The 27,002-nt window shown below is 39.5% G+C and overlaps 1 protein-coding gene across 2 annotated transcripts in view; it reads right to left on the reverse strand.

Moving 5' to 3' along the window:
* Positions 1–27,002, reverse strand: part of EPB41L4A (erythrocyte membrane protein band 4.1 like 4A) — a 253,070-nt gene that overhangs the window by 107,671 nt on the left and 118,397 nt on the right. For both annotated transcript variants that reach the window (XM_042945193.1, XM_042945184.1), the window contains exons 4-5: positions 7,314–7,365; positions 357–435 (exon numbers count right to left, since the gene is read on the reverse strand). In XM_042945193.1, coding sequence (XP_042801127.1) covers positions 357–435; positions 7,314–7,365 — 131 coding nt within the window. The remainder of the gene's footprint in view (positions 1–356; positions 436–7,313; positions 7,366–27,002) is intronic.

Genomic DNA, 27,002 nt, shown 5'->3' on the forward strand with positions numbered 1-27,002 from the left:
CAAATTTGTATTTACATATGCAAACGGAGTATCAAAATATCCTTCTTTTACACAGTTCAAACGGCTACTGACTACAAAGGCCAAATGCAGTCTTCACAATAATGATACAGAAATATCCCATCACAGCAGATGCAAAATCTATCATCATGTCACCCGGGTTCATGCCATTGTTCACACACATCTATCATCAGACACTGATCTTCCTCATGCAATGCTAGTTTAAATTTAACTCTCAGTGGAGATGCATTACAAAACAAGGTAGACACACATCCAAATGTTTGACCCCAGTTTGTATGAAATAAAGCCCTCTGTATATGCCATACATGAATTGTTCAAAAGCAAAGTCAATACTATACCTGGTTATTTCTTCTTTAAGCTTACACGGATCTTCAGCATAGAATTTAATACCAAAATACAAAGTATATGGAGGTCCAGCTAAAATAAGAAAAGTTAAATTTCATATTAAAAATTAGTCAAAGTAGAAGTGTAATATCATACAACTATTAAAAATTACACTCACCAAAAATATTTGCAAACTGCATATTCAATAAGGGGTTAATACCCAAAATACATGAGGAACCCCTACAAGTCAATAGCAAAAAACAAACCACCCAATTTAAAAATGGGCAAAGGACCAGAATAGACATTTTTCTAAAGAAGACATACAAATGCCCAACAGACACATGAAAAGATACTCAACATCACTAATCATCAGGGAAATGCAAATCAAAACCATGAGATATCACCAGATGCCTATAAGAATGGCAATTAGCAATAGGACAAAAGTGTTGGTGAGGATATGGACAAAAGGGAACCCTTGTATACTGTTGCTAGGAATGTAAATTGGTTCAGCCATTATGGAAAACAGTATGTAAATCCTCAGAAAATTAAAAAGAGAATTATAACATGATCCAGCAATCCCACTACTGTGTATTTATCCAAAGGAAATGAAATGACGATCTCGGGGATGTATGTGCTCTCCCATCTTCATTGCAGCATTAATCATAATAGCTAAGATATGGAAGCAATGTAAGTGTCCATCAGTGAACTAATGGATACTATCTATATATATCACATCACATCACATCACATCACACACACACACACACAGGAATATTATTCAGCCATAAAAAAGAAAGAAGCCTTCTCATTTGAGACAACATGGATGAACCTGCAGAACACTATGCAAGGTGAAATAAGCCAGACACAGAGAAAAACTAATACTGCCTGATCTCACTTATATATGGAATCTAAAATAGTCACATACATAGATGCAGAGAGTAAAATGGTGGTTGCCAGGGAATCTGGGAGGGAGAAATGAGGAGATGTTGGCCAAAGGGTACAAAGTTTCAGTTATGCTAGATGAATGAGTTCTGGGGATCTAATGAACAGCATGGTGTCTACAGTTAATGATAACATGCAAACACACACACACACACACACACACACATACACGCATGCACGCAATTATGCAGAGGTGACAGATAAGTTATTTAACTTGATTGTGATGATCTTTTTATGATATATACATATATTGATCAGCACGGGAGTTTTGACCTGCTCCGTTTCTGACCTGGGTTGGTTCACCCCTCCTTAGGCAACCTGGTGGTCCCGTGCTCCCGGGAGGTCACCATATTGATGCCGAACTTAGTGCGGACACCCAGTGGGCATAGTGCACTACAGCCCAGAACTCCTCGGCTCAAGCAATCCTCCTGCCTCAGCCTCCTGAGTAGCTGGGACTACAGGCGGGTGCCACCTTGCCCGGCTCATATATTGAAACATTCAACTGCGCACCTTAAATTTACATAATTTTTATATGTTAAAGGTACCTCAATAAAGTTGTTTTAAAAATTACACTCATGGGGCCCCCCCGGGGGCTCAGTCAGCTCAGCGTCTGACTTGATTTCAGCTCAAGCCATTATCTTGTGGTTCCTGGAATCAAGCCCCACACCAGGCTCTGCGCTGACAGTGCAGAGACTGCTTGGGATTCTCTCTCTCCCTTTCTCTGCCCCTGCCCCATGCACACACTTGCTCACTCTCTCTAGAAATAAATAAACTTAAAAAAATTATACTAAGAACTTTTAAACACCCAAGAAAATATAAAATAAAAAATAGGATTGAGAATTATGTAACAGTAGGACAACTATTGGTATCTAAGTAGGTACACATCTATGTGTTCATGAACACAGGAAAAAAAGAGAAGATCAAATATATCAGAATGTTACCAGTTCTTATCTATGGTTAGGGAGGTTATGCACAGTTTTTATTTATTCATAATTTTCCCATTTTTACATTTTCTACAACATACATGTATTTTTCTTCATAATGAAGAAAAGTTAATGATAAAACAAATGGTTTTTAAACCACCCACCTATTACTATTGCAAAAAGTACAAAAATATGCATCTGTAAAAAGCTGATACAAATAAACGGATATAGTATCCAAACTTAAATGCTTAGCAGCAGGTGGACTGTTTATGTCAACCACAGGAAGTATATATGGCACCTTGCAACTGTTTAAATGGGCAGAGGGAGAACTCCATGTGCTGACTGGGAAAGATTTCTAATCTATTTCTGATGGCAGAAATATCCCTTTTGTGAAGAAGAAATTATCTATGAAAATATGTATTCCACCCTAGAAGAATACACAAGAAAAGACACTGGCAAACTTTGAGAAGCAGAACTGGAAACTTTTTTTCCACAGCTTTCATGAGGTATAACTGACAAATTAAATTGCAACACATTTAAAATGTGCAATGTGATGATTTGCTATATGTAAACATTATGAAAGGATTCGCCTATAACACATTTGTCCTTCACATATTTACATATTTACTTTTTTTTATTTGTGTGTGAGAACATTTAAATTCCACTCTTAGAAAAACTAATAATTTTCTTTCCATATGTATCTCTAACCTTTAAAAAAAAAAAAAAGATCATCAGTGAGGCTATGTGGTAGGATTATAAGCAATATTTGTCTCATTCCTAAACTTTTCTGAATCTAAGAATGTGGGTTTTTTAATTTTATTTATTTATTAAAAAAATTTTTTTTTTGAGAGAGAGAGAGAGAGAGAGAGAGAGCAAGCAGGGGAGGGGCAGAGTGAGGGGGAGAGACAGAATCTCAAGCAGGCTCCGCACTTAGCACGGAGCCTGATGCAGGGCTCAATCTCATGACCCTGGGATCAAGACCTGAGCTGAAATCAAGAGTCAGACACCCAACCCACCCAGGCACCCCTGAGAATGTGTTCTTATATATTTAAGAAGACATTTCTCATCTCAGTCATTTACTACACACAGAAGAACAATGTACAGAAATAGCAAAAAAAAAAAAAAAAAAAAAAAAACAATGTGCACAAATATATATATGTGGAATAAAGCTGGAATTGTACTTACATGGGGAAACATAAAATATAATTCAGCATTCATATTGTGCAAGAGAACACAAGACCCCTGGGTGCCAAAAACATCATATTATGCTCTCACTAGACATATTTCTGTTTCAGAGGGTCTGAATCTAACCTGTGCTGTTTCCAAAACTTCTGTGCAGTGTAGTAACTAGATCTTATATTAAATCTGTTTTAAAATGTATTTCTTACCTGGTATATTAATCAGTGGTCATAATTTCTAATTTTTTTCTTCAACAAAAGCTCTCCCACACAAAAAAGGATGTCAAGTATACATGTCAGTAAAAATATTTCCACTTACATATTGTGACCCCAAGTCTCTGACAGTGTGTAACTGACACAAAGTAACCCCAGTCTATTTTCATTTTTACTGAGTAAAAAAAAAAAGGGACGAATTTAGAGGCTGGGGAAAGGAAGTTAAGCTGAACAGATCATAAAGTCATAATGCATTTTTAATATACAAATTTTGTTATTATTTATTGTTATCATGACACACATGTGCTGTGTCTGTGGAAGCCCTGTTCCTGGCATACAGAAGTTAACCGACAGTAGGGCCTTGCTCCCCTCCCCTCATCTATGCCTTTCTGGACAAGGTGTTCCTTAAGCTAGAGCTTTTTTAAAAACTGAATTTAAAAATTTTTTGTTATAATTTTTTAGCATTAGAGTTGATTCCATATGTTTAATTTCTATGATCACTTAATCACTATGTTTATATTTCTGACAAATACACCTTTACCCCTGAACATCGATGTCAGGGAGGCACAGATTATTAAATATTTAGAAGAACCAGGAAGTCCACCGTCTGCTGATCCATCTCTGTCAGTCAGCTCTGTGTTGCTGAGCAGATGGGTCCGCTTGTGCCTGCAGGCCACGGGGGGCTGGGATCTAGGGGCCGGGAGGAGCACAGATGCTGTGGAGACAGTGCACAAAGGGAAGAAGGCCCTGTCCAGATTCCAGAGTTGCTTTTATTCTCTGCAACGTGACAGATTACACCCTACTGACCAAGCCTCGCCGCTTCAAACGTGCTTAATGATGAGCAGTTAAGCAGAAGTTCAAAAAATACACAATTAAAAACATTCAGTTTTGGCAAATTTTCTTTAAGGACTTTTGGCTCAAATCAGCTATTTCCCACTTGCATATAAAATGGTTTGTGTTCTAAATATAAGGCATCACTACTATTTGACTGCATTTGATAATGTATAAAAATATTTCGTAAGCATGTGATTTTGCAAAACCACCTGGTAACATAGGGAAGACAGGTAAATATCCAAAGTGGTAAACAACATGGCCAAGATCACAAGGTTGAGAACCAAGTTTGCTAATACCTAGAGTTCAGTGCTTTATGGCCACTATTCCTTATAGCCTCTCAGGGAAAAGAATTATAATACCTTCAGAGTAAGCAAATACTTTCACACACATCACTGTTTTATAGATCAATCTAAGGCTATGGAAATGGACACTCTGGAGCAAGGATACATCTGATCAGATATTTTTTGGCTTCCTGTTCTAAGACTGACTATAAATACTAGGCACTGATGAAGAAAACTCCTAAGTTAATATTATCTTGAATCTCTTTCAACAGAATCTACCTTTAAGAAATATTCATGTAAAGTAAGTTAATATTGTTTAGTTTAGCAAAAAATACATGAGCCAGAAAATGGAAATCCTCTACTATACCTTTGGTGACTAATTTCAAGGCCTTTAATAATAGTAAGTCTTCAATGAGAAGGAGAAAAATCAAGAAATATCAAGAAAAATCAAAACTCACCCATGAGAATCCTGGTAATTAGCAAATACTCCATCATTATTACAGACATTTTTTCTGACTGATCTACTTGAGGCATGACAGCCATTTTCCTTCATTAATTATCAAATTATTTCATGAGATGAAATATAAAGATTATGTATTCTTTAGTTATATCATCTTCCTTTACTATCAGTGTTTTATTCTTACTATGCATCAAATTTTTGATAGGAAGATATTTATTTCGGATTAAAAAGCAATTATACAGATTATAGATATTTAAAAAGAATATTTCATACCATGTGAAGAAATAAATACTTCAAATGTACTTAGGAACACTAATAGTGTACCCTAAATAATTTACACTTTTCTTCACCACTTGGATAGAAATCTCAACTTATTAATAAAAACCCTGTGAGTTTGTTTTAAAATAATCATTCCTGACATTTTTCTAATTTTTAAACTGGTATTTATTTTAAGTATTTGGTTCAAAAAGATAGATTTACTATATTTATTACTATACCTGAATTTTGGAGGGAAGTACAGATTTCTACATCCTGAAGGATGGCACTTTTTAAATTGGCACTCCCACCATTTATATGCAGATACCTCATGGAAGTTGCCTGCATTCATAGCTCACTCCTTGCATCTTCATCCCTCCCCTCTTGGCCTTTAGTAGGCAGCTCATTCAGGAAGAGGACTAGAAATACAGAAGCACTGGAAATCAGAAGACTTCTGCTACCAACTAGCTTCTCACCCATGGCAAGTCATGAACCCCTTATGAATTACAACTCCTGCGTAGGCTGAGTAGGCAGAACTTGGTGATACCTAAGGTATATATTTTGAGGGTTCTTTCTCACCCCCACAGGCTGGCCCCAAGCCCCCGTTTCTGAAACCATTGCCCAATCTCATCCAGAATGCCCCCTAGCAGCTATGTTTGTATTGACCTTGAAGAAGCCCAGACATGGCCGAATAGACTGAGGTGAGTTCCTGACTCAAACTGGGCTAGTCAGATGTACCCTCCCATAGAACTGGGACCTGCATTCAGAGACAGCCAGTCAAGTCTGCCTGTGGCTACAGCTGCAACCTGGAAACTGTGGAGGCTTCCCCCATAGACATGGATAAACAGAGAGAAACAAAAATGATGCTGATGTTCAGAGAAACAGTACTTGCTGAGTTCCTGATAGTTTTGCAATTCCTAGTTTCCAGTTCCTTTCTGAGGCACAGCTTTGTTCCTGCCCTTCAGGTCCGTGAAGCGACCAATTTTATCACCATGAATAAGCCATTATATAAACACATGAAGTACAGATTCAGAATGGGGGGTCATACAGGCCCAACGAATCTACTACATCTTATTAGAAATAATTTTCACATTAAAGCAAAATAGTTTAATGAGTACAAAGTTTCAGTTTGGGATGATGGAAAATTTTTGGAGAAAGTAGTAATGGTTGCACAATGAATGTATTTAATGCCACTCAAAAGTGGTTAACATGGTACATGTTATGTTATATATTTTATCATATTTTTAAAAGGATAATTAAAATATAACTACCCTTTCACATACTTAAGGATCGCATGTACGTGCACGCGGGCATATACTTTTATAAATAAAAATCTGTGTTATGGAGTATAACCTTAATTATACTCTCAGTTACCTAATAAGATTCATATTGCTAAAACTAAAAGGTAGCTCCTATAAACAGATGGATCCTTTCTGCAGTCATAGAAATCTTTCAGGACATAAGGGCAGTCCTTAATTACTGCCTCAGCAAATAAGAGTGTGTATGACAAAACCACTCCTTAACCCAAGAAACTCAAGCTCTTGAGAAGGTCAGATGTCCACCTTTTCTTCCACATCAATGCCTCTCTGCGTTTTAACGTGAAATTTTAAAGACAAGAAAATTTTAAAAATCACTGACAAGTCAAGCACAGGCATACCCAAGCCAAATTCAATATTTAGATCCACTCAGTTTCTTTATAACCAAAAATTTAATCGGGGTTTGGAGTCAGAGTCTGGCAATGCACACAACACCCATTTCCATATTCTGGTACTCGAGTACTAGTACTCATTCCTGTAGCACTAAAGCATATCTCTGCATCCAACTAATCACAGACATTATATCATTTTCAAGGCACCCCTTAAAAAAATTAACATTAAATACCTACTGTTGATTAGTTCTTTGTGTTCAGCAAGGGTTTTTGCAGGATCCAGCCAATACTGTGAGGGGGAAAAAAAGGGTGATTATAGACATTAGTTGTTTTTCATTGGCCTTCACTTTAAGAATATTTGTCAAGTGTTATTTGAAATGAAATTTAAATGCTTAATAAATATTTAACTTATTACATATATACAGAAATATACTTAAGAGCTTTCTGTGGCTAGAACACTAAAAGAAAAATGATGTTGATGTTCAGAGAGGAGCAGAGAAGAGAAACAGTAGTTGTAGGTTCTTGGTTAAGTTCTCGTGCTGATTATAAGGTCAGTAATTTCAAGATGCTGATGAGCAGGAAAACAATGGCTGCAGAGAATGCTCCCCAAGTCTCTTCCCAAAGTCCCATCACAACCGCCCTACAGCCATTTCTCCTTCAAATGCCCTCACCCTCTTCACTTGCGGTCCCATCCCTTACAGGTAGTACTGCTAGATATTAGGAAGAAAGCAAACAAATTAAATCAAATCCTTATCAAGTATCCAGGAAAGGCAACTCAGCACAGTGGCTGAGGGTCCGAGTCCCAGAGCAGACCCAGCTGGATTTGGTCCTGGCTCTTCCTTCATCATCACCATGGAACCTGGAACAAGTTACTTGACTTCTCCAAACATTCTTCATAGGCTTGCTGTGAGGATTAAATACATGAATTCCTAAAGTTTTTAGAATAGTCCCTGGTTCATACTAAATATGCAGCACATACTAGTGATGATTATTATTAAGGTCTGAGGGTCAAATTCTTATTAAATGTCTTTAGCCAGTCTAAGGTACTTGTTTATGAATTCAAGTTAATCTTTGAGGAACAGAAATTTAGATAGTAATAGGAGAATTTTTGGCCCTGGTGAGAGGCCTTCCTTAAATCTTACTTTTGTGAAATAAAATCACTTAAAAAAAAAGAAAAAAAAGGAACAATCCTCTATCCCTGCCCCTCCATGTGGGGGAACAGCAAGGGAGAAGCAATAAAGCACAGGGGGGAGCATGGGGGTCTCCCATAGAAGTGCACAGCAGAAGGGCTTCCGGTGCCCTGCGGGTCAAGGGTTGGAGGTCCCAAGGGCCAAACTGACCAGTTTCCATTTTCACACATTCCTCAATGTAGAGGCAATTCTCACAACAGGGAGTAGGAGCTGGTTCACCTTGAGCCACTTTATTCCCAGCACTTTTGTGTTTACCATGGTGAAAACATTCACACTTTCCTGACACCTCTGGGTCAGGAATCACAGGTCACAGGAGGATCCAAGAGAATCTTCCTGCCGGGTTCCCCTTTCCCTGCCCCTTCACTGAGGGGAGAAGTACCTGATCTGTTGTACAATAATAGCAGTAAGTATACAGTGTAATTGTAATATCTTATACAACCCCTTCACCTCTTATTCCTAGAACAATTATTCACACTAAATGTATGTCATAGTCATATTATTATGATTTTATTACAGTACTGAACTCTATCCCCTGTATGTATCATCTTCACGATTTTCCACTCATACAGCAATTACTGTTTTTCAATGTTTTTAAAAGGTAAAGTAACCAATATATGTAAGTGTAGTCACTTGTAACACAATTCTCATTATTCTGATCCTTATCACTTCTCAATTTTTAAAGGTGTAGAATCACTCACTTTTAAAATAAAGGCATTTGGAACAGAGGCCAGGATCTGTTAACTGCTTTCAGAGCTCACAGTGACTACTAAGGAGATATGGTTTTGGTGTTATAATAATGGATCCTAGGGAAACGCTGATTTATCCAAATAGAGTGCAATCAATCCAAATGTTAAGCTGTGTGTTGAACACAGAGCAGACCCTTTCCCTCTAAGTATATAAACTTATGGATGCTTCCTATAACATGGAAACAGGTGGATGGAATGTTTCTTGCCATTCATGTTTAATAAAAAGTTTTGACTATTCCTGGATTTTTCCAAAGAGGATAAAACCAAGGAAAACACACACAAATAACCATAAACACTTGCATTAGGTTTCTATTGCTGTCATAACAACTTATCACAAACTTAGAGGCTTATGACAATGTCCATTTATCATCTCCAAGTTCTAGATTTCTTGGAGCAAAGTTTCTCTGCTCCAAAGCCAAAATCAAGGTGTCAGCCACCTGAAGTTGTTGAGGGTTACTGGCCATTAGAAGCTATCTCCATTTCCCTAGATTTCAAGACACACATAGTATGAGGTCTTAGTTTCAGCCCTACATCACATCTACACATGAAGCCTTACCAAGTGCTTGGGACAGGAAAGGAGGGGATGGAATGGGCCACTGGTCTTACTGTTTTCTGTCTAATCTCAACTTGAAACTAAAAAGAAACTGAAGTTTGAGGACAGCTTCCTGTTCTCTCCTCCTAACATCATCATCCCAAGAAAACAAACTTTACAAAAAGATTCTTTAAACTAATTCATTTTTGGTTTTGCTTTCCTTCCAGGATGCTTTTAAGTCACACACACAAAAAAAAAAAATCCCAAAAAACAGGAAGCTTTTAACTAAATCTAATAAAGACTCATTAACATGACAAAAATCTCATCAATGGTAATCTATATAATTTCAAAATAAATCTTCTTTGAGAGCAATCAGATTTTGTATGGTGAAAAAGTACAATGAAGCTTCTGAGATGAGTTAGAAATTACAATTCTGCAGCAAAAAAAAAAAAAAAAGGGTATCAGGACAGTCAAATGCTGTTCAATCAGCTCAGTGCACATTAGATATGCTAGGCGTCAATCCAGCGCTTGCCGTGCACAAATCTTATTTGATTCAAATGGAAACCAGGGGTTACAGAGGTCAGACGATGATAAATGCACCAGAACATAAATAATAAACATGAGCCACCAGTTTCACAAGCTAACATCTTAAAATGTAAAACCCACTTACACTCAACCAAGAGAAAGAAATGACCTTGGAACCAAGGAGTCATACTATAATGGCCCTTGCCACGGCTCATTATCAAAAAGCCATCAAACATAGCACATGTCTGATCACCACAAAAGACATCAGGCGGCTACCCCATAACCCAAAAGTAAAAAGGGCACAAGAATTTGCCAATGAACACGATACTCCAGTTTTGAGGCCTACATTCAGAACATATGTAGGCTCTAAAACTGGGATATTATTCATTCAACATTTATGGAATACCCACTGTATGTGCTCTATGTCATATCAGACCCTATCCTGGGGCATATGGGGTAACAAAGACTCAGCCCTGAGGCACTCACAACCTAGCAAGAGACAAAGACATAGAATTACAATACAATATGCTAAGTGAGATAATAATGTATACGAGATGAATACGTATGAGATGACAAAATTATATACTAAAAACACTAGTTCTGCAGGTTAAGTGTAGGAAGGCATCACTGAAGAGAAAAACTTTGAATAGCAGTTCATGAATAAAAAACTTTTCCAAAATACAGAAATGGAGAACAGAGCCTTAACTTTTTATAAAGATGATGTCTACCAACTCAGCAACTCATAAAGCAAATACATTTTTAAAATCTAAAAGCATTTTTAAAAATTTTTTTAACGTTTATTTATTTTTGAGAGACAGAGTTAGAGCACGAGTAGGGGAGGAGCAGAGAGAGAGGGAGACACAGAATCCAAAGCCGGCTCTAGGCTCTGAGCTGTCAGCACAGAGCCTGATGCGGGGCTCAAACTCACGGACTGTGAGATCGTGACCTGAGCTGAAGTTGGACGCTTAACCAACTGAGCCACCCAGCTGTCCCTAAAATCTTAAAGCATTTTTAAGTGACAACATAGAAGGTATTCCTCCAAGTCCTTTACAGCTAAGCATGGCATTGAAATCAGCGCTGCCCAATAGCTAACAAACACTCAGCTAAGAAACCAACGTTCACAGAGGACTTCCACTAAGAGAAAAGGTGCTTCCAGTCTTTCCATCTGCTCTGGGTTGGGGGGAGGGAGGAGCAGAGAGCAGATCACTGTCCACTGTGGCGCTGGGCTGCAGAGAGTGGCTTTTCTGAATTGCGCTTTGGTGTAAAGCCTACTTGCCTACCTCAATGGTCAGAAGGAGAGACAGCCTCATCTCTCGTTCTCTCTCAACATTTAAGCAGTTCGTTCTCTAGAAAAATCTATCACTTTCTTCCCCTTCTTTCCCCTTACCCTGCTATTTCAAATTTATATCCTGTAATTTGTATATCCTCACAAGCTGGATTAGATCCTCCTTTGTAGAATGGTACCAGTTAACCAAAATGGAACCATCTCTCTTTCTAATTCCTACTGTCAGCTTCCTCACACAAGACAATACGAACAGACTACAGCCCCAAGACACAGTCACTAAGGAGTCAAGACAGTAGCCCTCTTTGGCTCTGGCCCTCTGCCAGGGTACAAGAGGTGAGCAGTTAGGTGTTCTTACCTCTTCAGTCCTATCAATCCTAATAACAGCATTTATGTGACCTGGGAAGAAATGACAGACAGGCCCAAGTTCCTTCTTACTCTCTGACAGTCTTGGCTAAATGCCCTGAGCGTCTTTCATTCACCTTGGCTGATAATGTCTCAATTTCATCAATTTCCTAGGTAACAGTCTTGGAATTAGATCTTAAAACTCTAACACTTTCCAGCAAATCAATATCCTAACCTTCAGAAGATATATATTAAATTCACAGTCCGACCTTTCATCTGACAACTGTTCTTTCAGAGAGTCCTAGAGTTCTAACGGTACAACAAGCCCTATAAATTTTTAGATAAAGAAAGGACAACATAAAATAATAAAAACTTGGCTGCATCTTATTTCACACTGGCTGTAATGCTGATTCTCTTTGGAGATTTTAAGAATGCTACAATGATATTTAATAATGTTTCCTGGAGATCAAAAAAGGTTTTAAAAGCACACACAGTTTTTGTCAGTTAAAAAAAAAAAAGCAATCTCTTGATCTAAGGGAGTAGTATAAAAAGAATTGACCATCCATAGGGGACAACAGAGCCACAAAAAATGATACTACAGTTCATTCCTAGGGAGTTTGAGGAGTCGACATAATTTGCACATATGTTCTAAGAAATCCAGCACTGTTGTGATAGTTATTTGTGCTTTTCCCAGTGCCTCTGTAGACGGATCCCATGACCTCCAAGCAACATGAACAGAATGTGATTTTAATTTGCTCCTTGGTATGAATCTCAGAAGCTGTAGCTCCTCAGGTAAAACCACCATAATGGAGCTAAGTCACAGCAGCAACAGAAATAAGGGCCTGAAACTAAACAATCTACATGGGATTGGGGGAGGGTGGGTTGTAATTAGACCTCATTTTTCAATGAAAGTGGATTCCAATGTCTCACTATTGGTTCATTTGGCTCCTCCTGAGGTGTCATTGGCCCCAGGGACTATTCCTCAGTTCCCATCCATGGACCCTGGCACCAATCTAAGAGTTCTAGAAATAATGGTTTAAAAAAAAAAAAAAGGATAATAGTAACAGACAACAGTTATTAAATGTTTACCATGTGCCAGGCACTGTTGAAGACGTTGCATGTATTTATTCATTTAATCCTCTTATAACTGTATGAAGTAGGAACTACTATAATTGTCATTTTGCAAATTAGGAAACTGAAACACTGAATATTTAAACAACCTGCCCCAAATTATAGAACAGAAGACCCAAGAAACTGACCCCCCTTCCATGTTAACCTAAGGTCAAGCCACTCTCTGGGGCACTGTCTGGATAGGAACATATAACCTCAGTTTCAAGATTCTTACCCTCAACTGCCAATTCCTCCTTTCTCAGCTCACTCCCTCTAAAATTCTGATTCCATTAGGACACACAATTCAGTCATCCTACTGCCTGTTCACAGTCCCTCCTTCCCAGCCCACACCCATGTCCTCACTTGCATCACATGCCAGGCAAAGGTGTCACTTCCAGTCTTCCTCATTTCCCTGGCACAATCTTCCCTCCATAATATCCACTGAAAAAAGCCCTCTACCTCGCTATCTTCCCTATGCCAGCACCTAGGAGGCTGGCCATAAACAGAGATTCATATTGTACAGCCACAAATGTGCTCATTTTGTAATTATTTTTAAGTTTATTTTTATTTATTTTGAGAGAGAGAGAGAGAGAGAGAGAGAGAGAGAGAGAGAGAATGAATGAGCAGGGGAGGGGCAGAGAGAGAGAGGGAGACAGAATCCCAAGCAGGCTTACGCTATCAGGGCAGTGCCCAATGCAGGGCTCACGAACTGAACCAATCATGACCTGAGCCAAAATCAGGAGTCAGATGTTTAACCAACTGAGCCACCCAGGCACTCCTAGATGGGCTCATTTTAAATTCATTATCAATAACCCAGGGGAACCGAGAACCCTACCACATTTTATTCTTTCACTTGCCTAGGTAACTCCACACTTTCTCCTCTCCTCTTCTCATACTCTGAGCTGATGACCTTGCTTATTTCACAGAGAAACTTGAAGCAGTTGGAAGACAATGTGCATGGCTTCTCATGACATCTACCAAACCTGCCTGCATCTGTGCTGATGTCTTCTATCACTATAGATGAGCTGTCCCTGCTCCACTGAACCTCATCCCTTCTCCACTATTCAGGAACATTTTTCTAGCAACTTTCTGCTTCCTTTCCAGGACTGAAGTTTCCCTTTCTATAAAATCATTCCTAGCACGATTCATACCTTTATTTCTCCCATAATTAAAAAATAAATAAATAAAAGGTCTTTTTGACCCCAATATCTGCCCGTTTCACTTCTGCATTTTAAATCTCTGGGGGAGAAATGGTTATTCTATACTATGTTTGCTCTCCTCCCTCTTGAACTCCCTTTAGAACACATTCCTCCACCTACTGCTAAATCTAGTGATGGACGCCTTCACCCTTGAAAGGCATTTGTCATGTGGTTTCTAGGACACCTGTCCATATGGCTTCTGCTCTCATCTTACAGGCCATATACACCTTCACAATTTCCCTTACTGGTTGCTCATTATCTCTTTAAGCAGGAGGAAAGCTAGACTGCCCCAGGCTCATACTTACAGCAAGGCTCCTGGCTTTAAATTCCATCTATGTACCGACAACTCCCAAATGCATAGCCAGACCAGAACTGTCCCCAGAATCCAGCTGCCTACTTGACATCTCCACTTAAATGTCTATCAGAATCTCAAACTTTACAAGTCCAAAAGGGAAATGATGGTTCTAATCCCTCCTAGAAAAACCAGTTCTCCTGCAGTCTCCCTCATCCCCATGTATGACGCAACAGTCTTCCATTGGCTCTGGTCAAAACCTCTTTACCGTCTATCTCTTTGATCCATCTGCAAATCCTGTTGGCTCTATGTTGAAAACGTAAACAGAATCTGGTAAATTCTCACCACTCCCAGATCCAAACGGTCATCCCAGTTTACCTGGATTTCTTAAGCAACCCCTTTACTGGTAAGCCCTCCATCTACCTGTGCATTGAAAGGAATTCTGTTAAAACAGAGATCAGATCACTTTACACTTCTGTTCAACATCCTGCAGTGATTTCTCTTCTCACTCAAAGTAAAATCCAAAGTCCTTATGATGGCTGATAAGGCCCTGCAGGATCTGGCCTCACTCTCCACTTCGTGTTTTTGCATGAGGCAGCAGGAAGGACCTGGAGGAGAGTGTAAGTGAAAGCCTTGGGGCCCTCAAGAAGGCTGCTGGGAGGGCCTAAAGCAAAGAGAAAGCTGTTAGAAGCAAGAAGAAAGAGGACCCTCACTAGGACAGAGAATTTAGCAATGCTGTTGCCTGTGGCAACATGGAAAATAAAAAATGTCCCTAATGAGTTGGATGATCCAGATAAGGAGATGTGCAGGCAGACTGTTCAAAGTGCAAACTGACTTCTTTTGCTGCCTCCAATGAAATCCAAGAACAGAGAGATAAGCTGAAAAGAACTGTTAAATATAAAGGATCCAGGTCTTACTGGGTTTGAAAATAAAACTCTCATCCCTAGGTTTATCAGAAGGCAAACAGTGTGCTACAATTAAGAAATGGCTTCTGGGCAAAGACTGAATCCAGAGTGCTGTCAGGAAACCATGGATGTAACTAAAATTCTATTAATTCTCAAAGAGATCAAATATGACCCTTTCAAACTAGCAAAAGGTCTTCTAGGAATCTTAAGGGCATTCTTCGCTAAAAGCCTCACAAGGAATTTCAGGTATAGAAGAGGTTATTTCAAAGTGGTTTGTGGGTGTTGCCTTTGTCTAACAGAGTTGATTATAAATCAATTAATAAGAAATACACAGTGTTTTTAAACAGAATTAGTTCGGCCTCAGCTAAAGGAACAGAGACACTACACACTGAAAAGAGGCTTTTGGATCTCCAATCCTCGACAGGCAAAAGCAGGCTGAGAACACTACTTAGCTGCTAACACACACCACTTTTCATGGAAAGGGAAGAAAAATTCAGAGAACAGAACCAAAAGCCCAGCCAAGCCAATCAACACGTGAACACTCCTAGGCAGTAAGACCAAGCTCTAATTAAAAGAAAAGGCTACATGTGCCTGGCTGGATTTTGGGACTGTTACAGGTGGGTGACTGCTATGTGCCTGTTTCCCCCCATTCTAAATGAAAGTGTCTTTCCAGTTATCCTACCTATGTGTTGAATAGTAGTGTGGGAGGGTGTGAATTTATTTTTATTACCCCTTTAATTCACAGGTCTTCAGATTGAGAGGAACCATACTTAAGGGTTTTAACTTGAAGAACAATACCAGAGCCTGATTTGATGAAAACGTGGACCTCAAGTATGACCTCCAAATCTCATCATAAATGAGATTTGGGGAGACCTTGGGAGGACAGGTGCATTTTACATGCAGGAAGAATACAAATACTTTTGGCCAGGAGACAGACTCCTGTTTAAAACAAAATTTTTTTAATGTTTATTTATTTTGAGAGAGAGAGAGAGAGAGCAAGCAGAGGAAGGGCAGAGAGAGAGGGAGACACAGAATCCGAAGAAGGCTCCAGGCTTTGAGCTGTCAGCACAGAGCCCAATGCGGGGCATGAACTCACAGACTGCAAGATCATCACCTGAACCAAAGTTGAACACTTAATCAACTGAGCCACCCAGGTGCCCCTAGACTCCTGTTTTAAAGCTTGTCTGCAAACTGGTTGACACTCTTCCCATCAAATGGTATAATCTACTCTCTCTTCCTTCCCAATTTCCTAAAATGAAAATAACCAAGGTCTCAGGACTGACAGATCCTATGAGAAAAGGGCTGAATCCTATGAGTGGGCCCTAAGACATCAATTTTGTGTGGCCCAGGAGACACTTGTTCTTTCTTAGCAATTTCTGCTGACATTTCAGATAGCTGAAGTTGCTCCCTACACATTCCTAGCATCTACATAAGTGAGGTGTCACTGTTCAGACTAGGGGATCATTTCATCTTGAAATAAAATCTTAAATCTGACATACTCTGAAACTGTAGTAATTAAAGTACACAGGTGGTTTAGCTAGGGTTTGGTTAAACTCTGTACTAGTAACTGAACACAAACATAGATTTTATTTTTTTTACATTTATTTATTTTTGAGAGACAGAGAGAGACAGAGCACAAGTCGGGGAGGGGCAGAGAGAGAATGAGACACAGAATCCAAAGCAGGCTCCAGGCTCCGAGCTGTCAGTGCAGAGCCCAATGCAGGGCTTCAACTCACGAACCGTGAGATCACGACCTGAGCTGAAGTCAGACGCTTAACTGACTGAGCTTAAACACAGCTTTAACTAACATGTTACTTGGCACAGAGGAGCCAAGCCAACCCCAGGGATTATGAGGTAAGTAGGATGTAGACTCCCTGCTCAGCGCCACTGCATGGTTATGCCTAACTCACACAGCTAGCACAGCTGCACATGGCAGCCTTGCCCTTTTTATTCTGCATTTATAGTCTATTTCTCCCTAACAACCTTAAAACCCCTAAAATCTCATGACTTTAAAAACCTAGGGATTCCTAAATGTGACTCTAGCCTTTCAGGAGCCCAAACTATTCACCTAACGTCTCTTCTTGGATGTCCACTGGCATCTTAAGCTTCATCTATCCCAAATACAACTATTGACTCCTCCACCTCTTCCAAAACCCAGCTCTTCAGTCAGATCCTATCAGGTCCACGCTTGAAATTCTTAACAGTATCATCTATGTGGCCCACCCCAGGCTGCTAGGCCCTGTGTAATGTGAACCCTACCAATCCCACTTCATCACCCTCTTTCTTGCTACGATCTTGCATCACTGGTCTTCTTCTAGTTCTGGAACACCTCCTATTTGTCCCTGCCTTAGGGCCACTGCCCTGCTGGCTCCTTCTGTCCGCCAGGACCTTCCCTTCTTGCCATGCAAATCTCATTTTAAATGTCATCTCAGAGATGCTTTTTCTGACCACACAAGAGAAATGGCATCCCAGTCACTTTGGCACATCATCTTCTCCAAAGCACCTATCACTACCTGATATCTGAACATACATGTGTGGTTTGTAGAATATAAACTCTAAGACTATTGCTGACCATTGCACTCTAGTTCCTGAGACACAGTGGTCAGTAAATATTTATTGCATGATTGAAATGGAGATGAGAAATAGCAAATGCTCTTCTTTCCTCACAGTCCCAGATCAGGGAGGCTGAAGAGAATAAGAACACTAAAGAATGTTAAACAAGAAATTTCCTCAATAAAAATCCTCTGTAAAATATCCTGCAACTCCAAAAATTGATAGATATCTTTTTTTAAAGTTTTTTAAAATTTATTTATTTTGAGAGAAAGAGAGAGAGGGAGGGAGAGAGGCAGGCAGAGGGAGAAGGAGAGGGGCAGAGAGGGATAGAGGGAGAGAGAGAATCCCAAGCAGACTCTGCACTGTCAGCACAGAGCCCAATGTGGGGCTTGAACCCATGAACCACAAGATCATGACCTGAGCCAAAATCAAGAGTCAGATGCTTAACCAACTGAGCCACCCAGGCACCCCATGGGTATCTTATAAGAAAAAAACTAAGCTCCTATATACCATCAGCTTTTAAAGGGCCTATTTTTGTTAACTCAAAAAGTAACTTTCACAGCAAAATACACAGTCCAAAAGAGAAAATGGCTAAGCCTTGCCTTCCACCTCTCCCACAAGCACCTGCCCAATTTTGAACAATTCCTGGAGCACCTCTTTACTGGACTTGGTCACACAAAAGGTAGGCAAACTGGTCACCTTAGCTTTTAGAGCATACAATATATTTGAAACTTCATAAAATTTAAGACAAAATAATATAGGAACAACACATAAAATACATCTTTTCAAGTAGGCTACCAGCATATCCCAATCAAATATCTTTTTATATTCATGGAGAAAATCCTTTTAAGATTCAGAATAAAGTCAACTCAAGGTCAATTTATCACTGGTTTGTATCAAAACTCTAAATTAAAAAAAAACTAGCTTCCAATGATAATCAAGAAAATGTCTAGAATCATTAACTCTAAAACTACTGCTTTCTCATTAGCCAATCAATCAACTGTCTGAAATTCTATCCTGTATAGTTCATTTTGATTTAACCAGGGAGAAGAACAGTCTAACCTAATAAAATGTTCTTAGTAAAGAAATCAGCAATATTCTTGTCACACACTTATGCAACTAAGAAGATGTGGGTCACAGAAAGCCTGTTTTCATTGACAAAACCACTTAGCATGTCCACATACTTTATTTAAATACAAGCCTATGTGGGGACATACACACACTTACACACACACACGCGCACACACACACACACATGCACACACATACACACACACACTGAGGTTCCTACCCATCATTCTTGACAGTTTTGTTTTAACGTATTTTGTGCCCTTGTCATTTTCACCTGTTCCTTTTTTTTTTAAATTTCTTTTTGGTGGAAAAGGGCACCGGGTGCCATTAATGAAGAAACAACTTTCAATTCCCCATCTCCCTAAACTGAAAAACAACAAACTTATGAAAGCTACAGGAGAAAATATTTTAGTATAGTATACGTGACCGATGGATTGTGCCTATTGTGATCAACCACCTAAGAGAAAAGGATGGAGAAAAAAAAAAGTAAGAGAATTAAAATTAAGTTCAAGATACACCATGAAGTGGACTCTAGGCAAAGCTAGGTCCTTCAAAAACATTTTGAAACCAGGTCAACATCAACACATACAACAAAGAAACCAAAGAACAATCAAAGCATGCTCTGCTTCTCCCCAGGTGCTACAGGGAAGAAAGCACGCACACACAGAGCAGCTGGCAGTTTGGTAGGCTCCCTCTCCCCAATTCCCACACTTCTTTCAGGCATGTTGGGTCCTGAATTCTCATGATGCATCACATGACTGTGCTCAGAAGAGATCAGACACACTCTAAACAGAAAATAACTCCAGAGAAACATCTCTTCCTTTCTAAATAGAAACTGTTCATCACTCTAAATAGAAAAAGCTACTGTTTTATAAAAAATAGTATTTATTAGGAGCACTTTTTTTTTTAAATTATGGGATCCACAACCATAGAGCTACCTATGACATTACCTGAACTCAGATTCTCATCCCTTCTACCACATGACCTACCACTGGAGAATATTCTACATGGCATGCAGTAGCTGCCAGCACACTAATATCCTATACCTATACTTCCTTACAATCCCATGCATTTCCCACCCAACTTCCTAACATCTCAGTAAAGCTTTTGTTTTTTAATACTGATGAAATCTGGTTAAAATGAACAACAGGAAAAGCCTTTCATAAAAGAAGCGAGGCAATACATTCAAAGAATAGCAGAGGAAGGAGACAGCAGACATAGGAAGACAAGACAGGGGAAGGTACTTACCAAGTCCTCTTGTCTAGGTCAGAGTTCTTTTGTTTACTACTATGACAGATCACTCAGGTGCCAGGGATAAAAGGTGCTAACAGAGTGAAGCATAGCACACAATCCCTGTCAAGCAGTATCCCATCAAGTGGGGATATTATTGAACAGGCAAAAACAATGCAGTATTTGAAGGCAGGAGTAAGCCTAATGCTTTTCTGGAAAGTAACAGAAAGCTTCGGAAAGAAGGGTAATATCAGAGATATCTCAGCTGCGATGGTGAGGAAGAGCGGGATTGAACCAGGTAAAATGAGGAGAAGAGCACAGGTAGACAGTTCAGGTAGGGGAGCACTCCACCCTGGGACACACAGGTAGGGAGCAGCAGGCAGTTCTGTGCAGCTGTGCCCTAGGTTCCCCCACCAGGACTGCGGTGTGGGTGCTGGATGAGGGGGTGGGTGGAGGCAAGAGCTGTACTACAAAAGAAGCAGCTCAAGAGCATGCAAGGGCCACATATCTTGCAACCCACATTAAGAAATTCCTGAATTTTCCCTTAGGAATCTGTTAGAGCATTTCAAGCCACAGAGTAAAGACATCAATAAAGTTGATGTTCTGGAAGAAAACTGCATCTGCAGTGGGGCAAACATTGTAGGCAGCATGAGTAAAGACAGGAAGCCGGGTTGGAAAGCTTTTACAGAAATTCAAATTCATGCGCTGACCGAAACTAGAATTCAGAGACGGAGATCGATTCTGGAGAGGTTAACAGGTGACCATCAATCCTGTTCACTACTGCTATCCCAGGGTTGGGGTCACAGTAGCCCTTTTCACTCTCCAAAGTACCCTGGGTTTGGGGGTGAACTCTATAGTTACTCTGTTAAGCAGCAGAATGGAAAGGGCTTGGGGACTGGTTAGCCATGAGGGGAGGGAGAGACGATCGAGTGAGGAATGACCCTATTCTGAGCAGTGAGGATGGTGGTGGCTTTCGTTAAGGTATTGATGCAGGCCCCTCAGGGATATGCACCTGAGGATTTCCCAAAGGGCACAAAGGCAACAGGTAGTCGTTAGGGACTGAATTCCCAGATCCTCAGCTTCCACATACATTCCTGCTTGAAACTGACCTAAAACAGCCCTGAGATTGAGATGCCACACCTGTTCTCCTTTCCACTGAGCTCCCCTAGCACAGTTCCCCCCTTCCAAAACAACGTAGAAACACGCTTCTTATCCATTTGAATCTCTCTCTGGCGCACTGCCCCAGGGTGTGAAAAATCCCAGAAGAAACATGGCAACATTTTTAAATACCAGTATTAGCGAAGCTGCCTTTAATAAAGACACCATTAATTATATCTTTCCCTACATATTTCTGGTAAGGACTACGCAAGTTGATAGAAGAATGGTATTTTGGCCCATAGTTGAGTTACTTGGATGTCACATATAGAATAGGGGGCAGCATGGGGCGCCTGGGTGGCTCAGTTGTTAAGTGTCCGACTTTGGCTCAGTTAATGGTCTCACAGTTCAGTTCGTGAGTTCAAACCCCGTGTTGGGCTCTGGCCTGACAGCTCAGAGCCTGGAGTCTGCTTTGGATTCTATGTCTCCCTCTCTCTACCCTTCCCCCACTCACTCTCACTCTCTCAAAAATGAACAGGAAGGAAGGAAGGAAGGAAAGAAAGAAAAGGGAGCAGCAGAGAAATGATGATTTTTGTTTAATTATCTGGCAACTTCCATCTTAAAACTATTATGCATGGCTCATGAAGAAGATCCACATAAGAATAAAATAAATCAAAATTCTGGTAGGCCTATCTCATCTAAGTGACAAAACACCATGTCTTATCTGTCCATCTGTCTCAAATAAAATTCAAAAGTGAAACACTTTTCACAGAGCACATGTTAACATTTTTATTTAAACTGACAAATGACAGAAAGCAACTGGTTTGGCTGGGTGGTTTGGCAATGACTCTTTGGTTTGCCAAAGAGTTTTATGTTGGATGTTTTCCATACACTGAATGAACTAAATCTGCAGCTCCAAGACTCTGATGAAAATATAAAGTACATAATTAGATAAAAGCATTTTATCAAAAACCTTGCATTGGCAAATGCACATTAAAATTAACAATTTTTAATTTTCCTAGTCCTTTCCAACTAAATTGGATAAAATCTGGTGCCTCCAAGTAAAAGGGAAGAAAAAACATAACTAGCACTCTTTTGATAAATCACAGTAAAAAAATTTTAATTTTCTTAATGTTTACATTATTTCTGAGGGAGGCGGGGAGAGAGAGTGAGGAAATGGGGGAGAGGCAGAGAGAGAGGGAGACACAGAATCCAAGGCAGGCTCCAGGCTCTGAGCAGTCAGCACAGAGCCCGACATGGGGCTCGAACTCAAGAACCGCGAGACCATGACCTGAGCTGAAGTCAGACGCTTAACTGACTGAGCCACCCAAGCAACTCACAGTAAAATATTTTTAATTCATTTCCCAGAAATTGTGAAGTTGAATTACTACAATGATTAACAAATTGTAAGTCAAGTGGTTCTGAATTCATTGCTTTCAACTAAATTGAAAGGGAACCCAATTAGTGGTCTCAGAAATCACTGCTCTCAGGAACATAAGAGCAAATTTACAGGGGACAATGCATTTGAGGTACTAGATTAATAAAAATATCTTTAGACGATGGATCATCATGTGACTTTTGGCATATAATTCAGGAGTTCAAGGAATTGAAGGAATTGAATATAATTCCTTCCTTTTCTATCTTCCTTCCATAGTAGACAAGGTTACTCAGTGCTCATATCTGTAAAAAATCAAAATAAAAAAATTAAATTGTTACTGAGCCATATCTCACTCCAGGAATATATTATAATCATCCAGGAAGGTGGGGGAGGTACACGGACTAATCAAGAAGAAAAAGCCCCATCCATTTCATTAAGAGATGCATTTCCAACTTTTTATTCTTAGTAATTATTAGAATACATAATATTTTGCTTTTAATTATATGATGATAACCATGGTAATAATAACTACTCTTATGGCTCAGTAACAATTGTAGCCTTAAGGTCTCATGAAGTGGAGTTTTAAAATTTTAATGTACATGCATATTATTGTGGATAAATATATTTTATTAATAGAAATATAGGGCAAAATTCTATGAAGAAAGTGAAATCGAATGCAAGTTTAAGGAGATAAAAGGGGTAAAGAAAAATTTCTGACTTTTGATGAAGAGCTTGTTCACATATATTTTTTAAAGGTTAGTGAGTACAAAATTGCTAGGATATATAGATTCAGTGAATACACTTAAGAGTAATGTGACAGATTTTATAATGTCAATATTTATAACCCCCAAACTTGCATCTGTTTAAATTTATGACACAATTTTTATCCTCAACTTAAAATTCTCAACACAGGCACATAGGTTTTTTAAAAAATTCTATAAAATCACCGTCAAGAAATTTTTTTAGTAAGAACACGTCTGGAGGGCGAGATGATGACTTCAGTTTTGAACATGTTGCATTTGTGGGTACCACCTGAGGGACATCCAAGTGCACAGTAAGAGCTAACTTACTTATCACACAGTTTAAAGCACAGAGCTGGGTGTTTTCTACAGACTCCTTAAATCCTCACTATCACCCTTTGAAGTGGTACTATTAATGTCACCACTTTAGAAATGGGGATACTGAGGCTCAGAGAAGTTAAAAGATTCACCCAATATCACACAGCTCTCCCAACTAGTAGAATATATATGAATCCAGACAGTTGGCATGAAGAGTCTGTGTTCTTTGCACAGTATAATGCCTCTTGGGAGGTCTAATTGGAAATACACATTTGAAGGTCATGTGAGCCTTTAGATAGTAACTTAAACCATGAAGCATATGAGATTAGGTAGAGAGAGTGACATTTTTTTAGCAGCAGGAAAATGAGAGCCTCAATGTTAGGGGTCTTTATGAAGATGCTTCTGGCATTCCAATGCAGGCCACTGGACTCTTGAAAAGCCTCCAGCCATAGTTTCTCAAGGTTTTTCTTTTTCCGGGTACCATTCATTCATATGTTGGTGACAGTCCTCCCAGGCTGCTGCACTGTTTAGGATACTCTTTATAACATCAAAGGGCTACTGAAGAAAACCTTTCCACTTCTTGATCTTTACCCTCTATGCCCCACTGGATACTTGAAGATGTTTCAAATAGTACAAGCCCCACCCCCGCCCAGTTTTACTGATATAATTGGCATATGACATTGTATTAGTCTAAGGTGTACAATATAATGATTCGATATATGTACATACTGTGAAATAATCACAGAAGTCAACAACCATCACCTTAGTTATTTTTTCTTGTGATAAGAACTTTCAAGGACCACTCTCTTAGCAACTTTCAAATATACGATATTGTTAACTACAGTCATCACGTGGTACATTAATCCTCAGAAGTCATAACTGGAAGTTTTTACTTGTTGACCACCATCACCCATCCCATTCCCATACCCCCCTGGAAACCACCAATCTGTTCTCTGTATCTATGAGCTTGGTTTTTGTTTCTGTTTTTCAGGTTCCACATATAAGTAAGATCTTTGTCTTATATCACTCAGCATAATGCATTTAAGGTCTGTCATGTTGTAATATGATAGGAAAAGATAGGATTCAGTAAGCAGAGAGGGAAAGATTAGGACCTGAGGTCCACGGGTCGGGGGGAAAAACACATATTTTAGAATAATGTCTGACCACAGCAAACCCCCCAGGCATAAAGTTCCTCATAAGAATGACACCACCACCTCGGGTTTCCCTCAGGAATTGGACTAAAGACCTAATTAAAAGTAAGTAGTAGACCATAAAACACATGACCCGCAAGGAATGATATGACCGTAGACCACCCCTCATACAATGGAAATAGTCAATCAGGAATGGAACAGCCCAGCCCTTAGAGCTATGGAGCCAATAAGGGTAGAACCTGAGAAGGAATAAGGGGGAATGGTAGGGGAAGGGTTGACCAGAACCTTATAAAACAAAGACCCTCGTCTATTGTCATGGATATTCACTTTTGAATGCCCCTTCTCTGTAAGGAGAACTTTCATACTATTCTTCCTTTCTCCAATAAACTTTTGCCTACCGCTCATTTTGTGCCCACCTCTTTACTCCTTGAAGCAGCGAGACAACCAATCTCCGGTATTGAGGTAAAAAATACTGCAACATTGCCACAAACAGGACTTCCTTATTTTTTTTTTTTAATTTTTTTTTTTAACGTTTATTTATTTTTGAGACAGAGAGAGACAGAGCATGAACGGGGGAGGGGCAGAGAGAGAGGGAGACACAGAATCGGAAACAGGCTCCAGGCTCTGAGCCATCTGCCCAGAGCCTGATGCGGGGCTCGAACTCACGGACCGCGAGATCGTGACCTGAGCCGAAGTCGGACGCTTAACCGACTGAGCCACCCAGGCGCCCCCAGGACTTCCTTATTTTTATGGCTATATAATATTCCATTTTATATACATATTATATATATATATAACTATATATAATTATATATTATGTGTGTGTATACAACTATATACATATATATACATATTACTATATACATATACATATAGTTATATACACACACACATACATAATCTATATATAACTATAATCTCACATCTTGACCCCATTCATTCATTGATAGACACAGGTTGTTTCCCTGTCTTGGCTATAACAGTTTCAACTTGTAATAATCCAGCATGACCAACTTTCTGTCTTTCTTTGCAACAAACAGGACTCACATCACTTACACATCTTAGAGGTCAATATGCGTACTTGTCAGAACACAGAGTTACAGAAAGTGAAATCTCCCACTGCAAAATACAATAAATCAGGATACAAAGAAGAACACCATTTACTTATATGGCAGAGCCTACCTGCTAGTGCTCAATGGATAGGGATCATTTTTGCTCAGTAACAGAGTATATGGGGAAGGGGAAGCATACAAATGTATACATAGTTTAGTTTATATTTTTTAATGAAGTTATTTCAGAGACAAATAGTGCCAGAAGTAATAGCATTAAATGGGTGAGCCTGTATCCAGGTAGAGCATTAGAAAATCATTGACAAAATCACACCAACATTTTTAGGAAGGGGCAAAGGTAAAATGATCATCAAGACTGAATAGGAATAACCAGAAGAAAACTTGAATAAGAAGAAAACAGGAGAATGTATTGTCATAAGAACAAAATGAGATTTCAAGGGGTGAGTCATTAGGGTCAACTCAACCATAAGGTCAAGAAAGACAAGGGTTGAAATTATCACTTGGATTTAGCAACCAGAAACCCTGAGGACAGTTTCAGTGCCATGATAGGTATCAAAGCTGAACTGTGAGAAGTTTAGGAATAAACAGGATTTGAGAAGTGGAGACAATGAATTTAGACAATGCTTCCTGGAGGTTAGGTGTGACACAGAGGGAGTCAATAAGGCGATAGACAGATAAGGGCATGGGTATGCAGTAAGCGTAGTTTTAAACGATAGAGACTTGAGCATGCCCAAACCCTGAAGGAAAGGATGGAAAAGGGAGGGAGAGGGCCAGGGCTAGTGATAAAAAGCAATAATAATAATTAAAAAAATAAAATAAAATGAGAAGATCCAGGTCAGAGGCACTGGGGGCTCTTCTACTGTGAGAGGAAAAGGAAGGATGAGTAAGAAGTGACTAAGAGTGTGTGGAGGGTCAAGAAGTTGGGAAGCTACCATCTGATTGTCTTTATTGTCTTGGTGAAGCAAAAGAAGAGTTCACTGAAGGAAGAGGGTATTTGCATGCTGGCTGTATCTCCAGGCTACACATTTTCCTCCTTTGACCTCTGAAGTCATAGGGCAGAAGATCCAACATCCTCAGTCTCAAAGCCAGGTTGAAGTCCATACTCTGAAAAACCCCATATACTGAACTTCTGCCTTTGAAAGAGAAATTTGTAGAGGGGACCCAAGGGCTAACATTAACGTAAGACATGATAAC

This window comes from Panthera leo, chromosome A1, assembly GCF_018350215.1.
Source record: "Panthera leo isolate Ple1 chromosome A1, P.leo_Ple1_pat1.1, whole genome shotgun sequence".
NCBI lineage: Eukaryota > Metazoa > Chordata > Mammalia > Carnivora > Felidae > Panthera > Panthera leo.